This window comes from Bos mutus, chromosome 20, assembly GCF_027580195.1.
Source record: "Bos mutus isolate GX-2022 chromosome 20, NWIPB_WYAK_1.1, whole genome shotgun sequence".
NCBI lineage: Eukaryota > Metazoa > Chordata > Mammalia > Artiodactyla > Bovidae > Bos > Bos mutus.
Window position 1 is genome coordinate 6873673 of NC_091636.1, and position 10455 is coordinate 6884127.

At 42.8% G+C, this 10455-nt stretch overlaps 1 protein-coding gene across 2 annotated transcripts in view; it reads right to left on the bottom strand.

The window, feature by feature from the left end:
- CCL28 (C-C motif chemokine ligand 28) overlaps nucleotides 1-10247 on the bottom strand; it is a 35866-nt gene extending 25619 nt beyond the window's left edge. For both annotated transcript variants that reach the window (XR_011461493.1, XM_005894863.3), the window contains exon 1: nucleotides 10109-10247. Coding sequence is in view for 1 of the 2 variants with exons in the window: in XM_005894863.3 (XP_005894925.2) it covers nucleotides 10109-10178 (70 nt within the window). In the remaining variant the exon portion in view is untranslated. The remainder of the gene's footprint in view (nucleotides 1-10108) is intronic.
- Between the last annotated feature and the right edge of the window lie 208 nt (nucleotides 10248-10455).

The following is a 10455-nucleotide window of genomic DNA, read 5'->3' on the forward strand; positions in this document are numbered from 1 at the left end:
TGGTCCCATCACTTCATGGCAAATAGATGGGGAATCAGTGGAAACAGTGTCAGACTTTATTTTGGGGGGCTCCAAAATCACTGCAGATGGTGATTGCAGCCATGAAATTAAAAGACGCTTACTCCTGGGAAGGAAAGTTATGACCAACCAAGATAGCATATTGAAAAGCAGAGACATTACTTTGCCAACAAAGGTCCATCTAGTCAAGGCTATGGTTTTTCCAGTAGTCATGTATGGATGTGAGAGTTGGACTGTGAAGAAAGCTGAGCGCCGAAGAACTGACACTTTTGAACTGTGGTGAAGACTCTTGAGAGTCCCTTGGACTGCAAGGAGATCCAACCAGTCCATTCTGAAGGAGATCAGCCCTGGGTGTTCTTTGGAAGGAATGATGCTAAAGCTGCAACTCCAGTACTTTGGCCACCTCATGCGAAGAGTTGACTCATTGGAAAAGACTGTGATGCTGGGAGGGATTGGGGGCAGGAGGAGAAGGGGATGACAGAGGATGAGATGGCTGGATGGCATCACTGACTCGATGGACGTGAGTCTGAGTGAACTCTGGGAGTTGGTGATGGACAGGGAGGCCTGGTGTGCTGCGATTCATGGGGTCGCAAAGACTCGGACATGACTGAGCGACTGAACTGAACTGACTGAATAGTTGTACAATTCTGTGAATGTACTAAAAATCACTGAATTGTACACCTTCTGTGTTCATTTTTGTTTTGGCTGTGCCTTACAGCTTGCAGGATCTCAGTTCTCCCACCAGGAACTGAACCCAGACCAAGGCAGTGAAAACCCTGAATCCTAACCACTAGACCACTGGTGAACTCTCTACATTAAATGCCGTTTTTTCTTGGCCACTCTGAACTGTGAAGCAAGGCCCATGACAGTAAAGCACTGAATCCTAACCACTGGACTGCCAAGGAATTCCCTATTTCAATTATTTTTAAAGGGCAATGGGAGAAGAGAACACTGGTTCTCCTCACATTTATTAATGCATTGATTTCCTGAAACTAATAGTTCCTTTCTTTAGCTACACTGTGCTGCTATTCTCCAAGTAAAGTTGTTTTAATACCCCAAACAAGGTTTTGGGCTTATTCATGTAACTATCCATTCATTCACCCATCTTACTACATAAAAATTATTATGTGAATTCTTATAAATGAAATACTGTCTATAGCTATGTCTACAAGTTCTTTTATATTGAATCACTATGTTAGATGCTGGGAGTAGAAAAATGAACAGTTACTATTACACAGAACCCTCTATTAGTTGTCACTGACTCTTTGTGACCCCATGGATATAGCCCACCAGGCTCCTCTATCCATGGGATTCTCCAGGCAAGAATACTGGAGTGAGTAGCCATTCCCTTCTCCAGGGAATCTTCCTAACCCAGGGATTGAACCTGGGCCTCCCACATAGCAGGCAGATTCTTTAGCATTGAGCCATCAAGGCAGCCCCAGTTGTGACCCAGGCAACTATAAAATCTTAAATGGACTTTCAACAGCTATGTGGGAATTAAGAATCATAGGTGAACTTATGTGTTTAAGAATTTGAGTTATCTGAATGCTGACATCAATTAAAAGCACAGTTTTAATCCAGAAAAGCACCAGGGACCTATAGGTACTTAATAAACTGGATGACATTTCTCAGATATAAAAGTAAGACGGGCTCACCTGGAGATCACTTAACCTATCAGATTAACTATCAAAAGACAAGAGGCAGGCAAGCATATTTGGTGTTCGTAGATGTGACTGGTGCCCTAGTGAGGCACCTGGAAATACAATAGGCCAAGAAAGACAGAATCCTTTGAAGAGCACACAAGTTAGGCAATGAAGCTTGTGGGATGGTTAGGACTAGGGCTAAGGTAAGATTCTTGCAGATAACATCACGCCCCCAGAGGTTTTCTCATGCAGCTTCCTTTCAGAATATTTCCATTTTTAAAGAACAATCCATGTTTCCCTAGTGGTCCAGTGATCAAGAATCTGTCTTGCAATGCAGGGGACACCAGTTTGGTTCGATCCCTGGTTATGGGAAAATCCCATGTTGCCATAGAGCATCTAAGCCCAGGAGCCACAATTACTGAGTCAGTACTCCAGAGCCTTGAAGCCATGCTCCACAGGAGGCCAGCACACCACAGCTAGAGAGTAGCCCCGGCTCATCAGAACTGCCTGTACACAGCAATGCAGACCCAGCGCAGCCCCAAAAAGAACCATCGGGAATGTCCTCTGATTTCAACAATTCATATAACTATAAAAACATTTTTACTTTTGCATTTTTATATTTTTGCATCTATGCTCATAAACAAGATTAGTCTATATTTTAATCCCCTGAAGTCATCCTTGAATGTTTTGAGTGTTAACATTACATTAATCACCAACGATGCATCAGTTAGCTTTCTCTATTTTTCTATTATTTGGAAAAGTTTGTGTAAGACAAGAATTGCCTGTTCTTTCACTGTTTGGTAAACCTCTAAAACCAGCTAGGCCTGGTGTCTATCTGAAGAAAAGATGTTCAACTCTGACTCAGTTTCCTTAAGAGTTACGTGTTTATTTAGATTTTCTATAACCTCAATTTTGATAGCTTTCTAAGAAATTGTCCATTTCATTTACAATTTTTAATATGTTGTCCCTGAAAGAATTCAGGGCACGTGACCCCAAAGTATTCCATTCTGGCATGTTGATTATTTTAAGTTAAAGTCAGAGAAACAGCAAATGCAAAAAGGGCACTCTGACCTTCCTAAAAGCAAGATACAAAACTTCCAAGTAAGAGGTACTCTCCCTGCACCTGGGGAAGAAAGAAATTTTCAGCATTTTCCAACATTCTGGGTGAAATGAGATGGTGTCTCCATGAGACATGAAGTTGCAGCCAAGGAAAATCTGTACAAACTTTGTGAAACTATGTCGCTTTCCCATGCTTAACTGCCTTAGTTCAAGTTCCTTTGTTTTCTCACATTTTCACAAATTACCACTTTGTCCAACTTTATATAAAAGCCATAACTCAAACTGCTTCTTTGAGTCTTCATTTCCTTGTGAAGGAACCCATTAAATAAACGTGTATGCTTTTTTCTTATTAATCTGTTTTTTGTTATAGGGGTCCTAGTAAAGAATCTAGAAGGATGGAAGGAAAGTTGTTTTTTCCTCTCCCCTACATTACACCATTATCTGTAGTTAAGAGTTCTCTTTCCATTATATAGTGTTTTGCATAGGCAGCTCCTGTGCAAAGTAACCGTTTAAAAACTTTGATCTAAATAATAAAGATAATTTATGTATAAATTTACAAATGCCATTTGCTTAGAAACTAAAAAAATACATTCAACTCATAGGCTAAATGCGAATCACAAAATATTAATTCTGGAAAATAATGGAAATGGTATTTATTATAATGGGTGGAACAGAGCTAAGTCTAACATAAGTGCATTTATTTAAAACACAAACAGGATAAAATACTTGAGCGTCAACCATAAATTGGCACCTGCCATGGGTGCTTGCCATCTGCTTCTACAAGGATTAAATCCTGCTGGGCTGCAGCTGCTGACCTCCAACACCCCCTGAAGGAGTTCGGGGTGGGGAGCAGAAATGAGGCACTCTGCTCAAGGAAACTGGCAGGACAGGTTTTCAGATAGATATTCTCAGGAGCTGATTTTATGGGTGCAATTCTTGTAGATCCTAATATCTAGAAAAGCACTAAAATTCTTCATGGTGACAACTGTTTCTCAGGTCTAGCAGAAGTTGCAGGAGCCCAGGAGAAACTTTCTACAAAAACTATGTACTTGATTGCATGTAGTCCGTCTTTACCAAAATCACATACATACTCTCTTTCCCCCTACCTCTTTGGAACAGTTTCTCAGAGCCATCTGAGGTGCTGTCTCCCAGGGTACAATCCTCATATTGTCCCACATAAAACTTAACTGGCAACTCACGTTGTGCATTTTCTTTAATTGACAAGTGTTCCACTCATGTCCCTAGAAAAGCAAAATCAGAGGAAAAACTAAAACAAAAAATGGGAAAAAGACTCAAGCAGAACGGTGTCCCAACCTTGACGGCTGTCCCAGCACACGTATCTGTAGGCGAGGGCGCCACGGGTCGGGAGACTTGGTGCTGGAGCGGAGGCCCCAGCTCAGGGAAGGGGAGAAGGAGGGCGGAGCGACAGCCCTGGGCAGCGGGTGGTGCTGGCAGTTTGTCTGGGCCACGTCTGGCCGCTTTTCCGGCCTCTGCGCCTGCGCAACCTGCTGGGCGGCTTTCTGTCTCGGCCCGCATTTGGTGCCCGGGCACTGGGAGAGCACTGGGAGCGCACTGGGAGCGGACCCCGGGTCAGGGATAACAAGGACTGCGCCTGGAGGAGGGTGGCGTCCTGCGACCGGCGAGGCTACTCACAGGCCCACGGACGCCCGGCAGCGGAGCCTGCTCCTCCGCCGCGAACCCCGGGGATCTCAAGCACCTGCGCCCTCCGCCGGGACTTCGCCGCCTCTGCCCCGCAGCTCCAGGGGACGCATTTCGGCGTTCCGGGCAGCCCTTCCTGGAGCTGAAGGGGAAAGCAGACGTGTTGGGCATATCTTTCCTACCTCCGTTAGTTTTTTTTGGTTGCTTGATCTACCCGTTTCTGATGCACTTAGGTTAAAAAAAAATCTTACACTGTTGTTGAGATTGTGTCAGGTTTGGGGATTTTTGTTTGTTTTGACAGTCTCCTTTTACAAGACATGGCTTGGGTTCAAATGCAAACGAATACTCTCCTCTTAGGGGTCCTTATTTCACTTAACCATCATTTACCATTAACCCGAGCCAGAAACTTGTGTGTCATTCCCTCTTCCTGCAATCCACAGCCAGTCACAGACACCTGTAAATTTTACTCCCTGGACATTTCTCAGATTTGTCTCCCTGCTTTTCGTCCCTGTCATCACTGCCCAAGTACCAGACCTCATCAGTTGGAAATACTGAGCATCCCAGTTGCCTCCTTGCTCCCAGTCTTGCCCTTTCCCTCCATGGATCTGAGGTCTTATGGCACCATGTGCTTTTCTGGCTTTATATATTTTATATATGTATACAATTTAGGGTTTATATGACTATGGCTTTTGACTGTGAACTCCCTCAGCGTATCTTTATACCCACGCCACATAGCACAGTGCCTGGCATCAGTGCTTTTCCTTTTTTAAAAAATAAGTTTTTGGTCAAGGTCTTATGTCCCAAGTGTCCTAAAACTGCACAGTGCTTTTTCAGAAGCATACCATCCTCCCACCCTCAAGTAATTAGGGGTTAATTCAATATGATAAGTCACTTGTATTCTATTTAATATTTTAAAGATAATGTTATTAGTATATCATTAAAGGCATTATCTTTTATTATAGTGTTATTGCCAATGTTCCTGTTGGTTTGGGGTTGTCATCGTTGTTTCCAGAATTAAGTGTCAGAGAGTTGAATGGTTAATTTGCTACAAATGTCTGTCTCTGGTTTGACTTTATGTCTGTGATCCAATTTTGGTCACTAAGAGAAGGCTTTAAATATTTCCTTACTCAAGACTTTTTAAGATCAACAGTAAAACACTGCAAATTCGTGATATAACAATTAGATTCTGAGCTTTAAGGATTCTGTTACTGTAGAGAGGTGACCCAGCTTCCTCTCTTACTTAGATGTATGGTTACTCAAAGTGTGGTTCTCAGAGCTATGGTATGGTGTCCTTTGGGGCTTATTAGAAATGCAGTTTGGAAAACACCAATACAAATAACACTTTAGAGAACACAATAGAATGGAAACAGAGCAAAGTACATGCCATTGTTGGAGAAATAGTCCCAGGATAAAGCTGAAAATGATAAGAAAATTTCACTTGGCTTCTGTCAGTATCTCAAGTCTACAAGTACAATTTAAAAATGGCAATAGGTATAAAATTTTTTAAAGTGAAAAAAAAAAAAACAGAATGACAGCAGTTAAATGTTCCAATTATAGTTGGTTGGGGACACACTTCTCCTTCTAGTGAATTTCATACTTTAATGGAGCCATATCATACTTCGAATACCTACAAACAAAGGTGTCCACTGCGCACCACATAGGCAAGAAGGACTCACTAAGCCATGATGCACGAAACTGCTGTGCCCAAATAAAGTCCTCCCAGATACTTCTTAGAGCCCCGAGATAATGTTTGTGTAACAGGGAATGAATGAAAGTCGGACACGACTTGGTGACTGAACAACAACAAATATATAAATATATATATATATATAGGGTCTATGCCTGGTTTATGTTTATACATCAAGTGATGTAGTAAAATAATTTAAATGTCATCATTAAGAATAAAGAGAATTTTTTTCTTTAAAGGAGTCCATATATGACTGAAATTTGAGACAGTTGCTACTGTATTATAAGAAGTCACTCTGCTTCTCTAGACATTGAAAAGAACATTTAAAAAAAAGAAATATGAGGGAAGTTTAAGAGGGAGGAGACATATGTATGCCTATAGCTGATTTATGCTGATATATGGCAGAATCCATCACAACATTGTAAAGTAATTATCCTCCAATTAAAAATAAAATTAAATTAAAAACAGAACAAAGCACACTGAAGGGCAAACTTGAAGAGAAACCAGAGGTTACTGGGCATGTTATGTCTGGCCTCTTGGGGACCACTCCTGGTGAAATGGAGTGTCCCAGTTTACAAGCACAGATGTATATTCTTGGCAACCCTCTGTAGTGAATCTGCTATAACTGAAACAAACAAAAGATAAAGTTTTCTTTCAGGATTCAAGCAGCAAGTCCCTAGCACGTATCTCTAATCAGGAGCCATCCTACTCTGAGAAGGCTGATTATCAGAAGAAACTTGAAGAAAACCAATTTGGGACTCAATGAAGCAAAATCCCCTGACTTGTATCTGCTGGACAAAGGTGGACATTTAGTCTTTAATGTAAAATAAAAACAGAAAGACCCACAAACCCTGGATTGTGGCTTTAAAGAATCTGGCTTTTGGCCACTGAATAATAGACATTTTTATGGAGTCAGAATTGATTTCTGGGAATTGGCAGCCACATCATTGGGGGTGGAGTATTGCCCTATCTTTGGGTAGAATCCAAGGCTTTTAATTATGGGTAAGTCAACCACTTCCTGATTTATACAGAACATTTGGGGAATGCCAGTTACTAAGCCATCACATCAAGATGGCCACTGTAGGCACCATTAAGATAATGGAACATTTAATGTCTTACAAAACAAAACATATTTTCCAAGTCTCAGACTGGCACAGGCCATTTCCTTATTTCCCCGAGCCCGAGACAATGGCCATAGTCAGTGTTCACCTCCCTCCCTCCCATCCTGACCTTCCTCCCAGCCTGCATTCCTTACAACCTCCAAAGGGCACTTGAGACACACAGACCCTTGAATGGAAGCTTCCTACAGAAAGCACTGGACAGTGACTGCAGTCATGAAATTAAAAGACGCTTGCTCCTTGGAAGAAACGCTATGAAAAAACCAAAGGTATGTCTAGTCTAAGCTATGATTTTTCTAGTAGTCATGTATGAATGTGAGAGTTGGACCATAAAGAAGGCTGAGTGCCTAAGAATTGATGCTTTTGAACTGTGGTGTTGGAGAAGACTTTTGAGAGTCCTTTGGACTGCAAGGAGATCCAACCAGTCAATCCTAAAGAAAAGCAATCCTCAATATTCACCAGAAGGAACTGATGCTGAAGCTGAAGCGCCAATACTTTGGCCATTTGATGCAAAGAACTGACTCATTGGAAAAGACCCTGATGCTGGGAAAGATTGAAGGTGGGAGGAGAAGTGGACAACAGAGGATGAGATGGTCGAATGGCATCACTGACTCAATGGACATGAGTTTGAGCAAGCTCCAGGAGATGGTGAAGGACAGGGGAAAGCTGACGTGTTGCAGTTCATGGGGTTGCAGAGTCAGACACAACTTAGCAACTGAACAACAATATATATTGGGATGCATTTTTAAGGTTAACAATAATTAATACATGTCCCACCAAAAAAAGGAAGGTACATCACTTATTTCTAAATGGCAGAAACTTGGAGCTTCTCACACAATGTGATTTTCCTGTGACCCCAACTGCCGTGGGCTTCCCTGGTGACTCAGATGGTAAAGAGCCTGCCTGCAATGCGGGAGACCCAGGTTCAATCTCTGGGTCAGGAAGATCCCCTGGAGAAGGAAATGGTGACAGACTCCAGTATTCTTGCCTGGAAAATCCCGTGGATGGAGAAACCTGGTGGGCTACAGTCCATGGGGTTTCAGAGAGTCAGACATGACTGAGTGACTAACACACAAACCACCTGAGGAGAAGCCCTGAGACTAACTCAGAAATTACAGTCACATCTCCTCAGCTCTTTCTTATCATCATCAACTGTTCCTTTTCAAACACCTCGGTGTCTTTTTGTCCCACCCTCTTTGCCAGAACTCATTGGCCTTGGATCTGGCAGGGCTTTCCTCATCACCCTGCCTCCTCCGCCTGCCCTTCCCTCCCTCCTCTCCTGGAGGAGTGCTGCTGCTGCCTCTGCCACAGGGAAGGCTACAAACAGGCCAGGAAGCGGATGGGGGAGACATGTACACTTTTATTTCAAAGCTTCATGTGAAAAAAAAAATTGTATTGCCAATAATAGGAATGAAGCCTTCCTTAGCTGGTAGACTTTTGAGAAACAATGGATCTGAGTCCTAAAATCTCAATGGTGAAATTTTCTGAAAAATTTACAGAAATATAAAATGAAAAACTTTTTGCCTTGATAAAATGGAAGGACAGAGGGGAAGAACTGTGCTCATTAGTAAAGCTCTGCACATTGGGGTGCTATATTGGGAGTCCCTAAGCAAATGCCTACAGGAGCCGAGCAGTTAATGGGATGTTAATAGCCAAGCAATTAATAGGATGTCCTTCTCTCTGTCTGGAGGACAGAGGCTAGTTTGCTTTAGCAGGTTTTTTTGTTTTTTTGGCTTTTTATATTGTATTGGGGTATAGCTGATTAATAAGCAATGTTGTGATAATTTCAGGTGAATAGCAAAGGGCTAGTATGCTCTATTCATTCTTGCCAGAGAAAGTGGAACCAGTGTTGCCAGACCTGATATTTCAGGAGAAGCCCTAAAATCCAGTTTGTATGTGTGTACACACAACTCTGTGTATGTGAAACCTGTCAATTTAAAATGTTGCCTGAAGTTTTCAAAAAGCAGACCAAACAAAATTTACATTTTACCTCTGTTCTGAATTTAGAGAATCTATTCAGGGTAAAGTTTCAGAAAAGAAGACAGTGGAAAAGAGTTAAATCAATCAAGTATTAAATACCTATATTTAGGGTTTCCTAAATACAGTAGAAAAGATTGCCTCCGGTCCAAACACAGTTATAATCCTCATATGAGTGAGTGAGTAAAGTCGCTAAGTCGTGTCTGACTCTTTGCAACCCTGTGGACTGTAGCCCACCCAGGCTCCTCCATCCGTGGGATTCTCCAGGCAAGAATACTGGAGTGGGTTGCCATTTCCTTCTCCAGGGGATCTTCACAACCCAGGGATGGAACCCAGGTCTCCCACATTGCAGGCAGACGCTTTAACCTCTGAGCCACCAGGGAAGCCCATAATCTTCATATAGATGCCAGCAACTCAAAATAGAAGTTCTTTCTGATATAATTTGTATGGTTCAGTCTCCTTTATCCTGAGTCCCTTTTGTAGGATCAGACTGAAGTTTTGGTTTTCAGTATCCACAGGGCTGACTTTGGTCTGAAAGCTTGCAACTTGCCAAACCCTAAACCAGAGGTCAAGTCTATCTTTCTTCCAGAAACGTGCACACTTGTATTCAGTTTAGCAGGTAGAGTGAGGGGGCGAAAGCTGAAGACAGCCTTTAATAGGCTCTCCTTCAGCCTCTATTGGAGGATTTTCTAAGATAGTATCATCAAAAAAAGGAAGCACTACTCAAAATTGCACAGGTGGCAAATTACTGATATTCCTGTTCAAATGAGGTTCCTTTCTGAAATTGCCTCTTGGAGATGAAGGATTGAAATGTATGCCATTCTCATGTAGATAACAGGAAATTCCTGCCCCTAACTGCTGGCGGTACCTCACTCCTTCCAGTTCCATCTTGGAAGGCAGCCCCCCTCCTTTCATTGGAGGCTGAGATCCCCGGACCCCCCACTCACCTTCTGAGGGGCGAAAAGCCACACAGGCAGCCAAAGCCAGGAGGGCGAGTCCTGTCTGCTGCATTCCCATCTGTCCCAGAGTGCAACAGCAGCAGAGGTGAGTCTGTAAGATCAGGAAATGAGGCTAAAAGTGTCCTTGGGTGCAGAGAAAGAGCGTGGAGGAAAGCAAGCCAGAAAGCCCCGCCCTGGGAGGTGCCAGGGTACCTCTTTCTCATGTTTCTTTCCTTGAAACGGGCTCTTTCTCAGGACCAGAGCTGTTTGCAGCCACCTGGGGGTCAGGCGATGTCAGTGGTGATCTGCCATCTGGTGAGGTTCTTGTGAGTTTGGAGGTGTGCGCCAGAATTCGG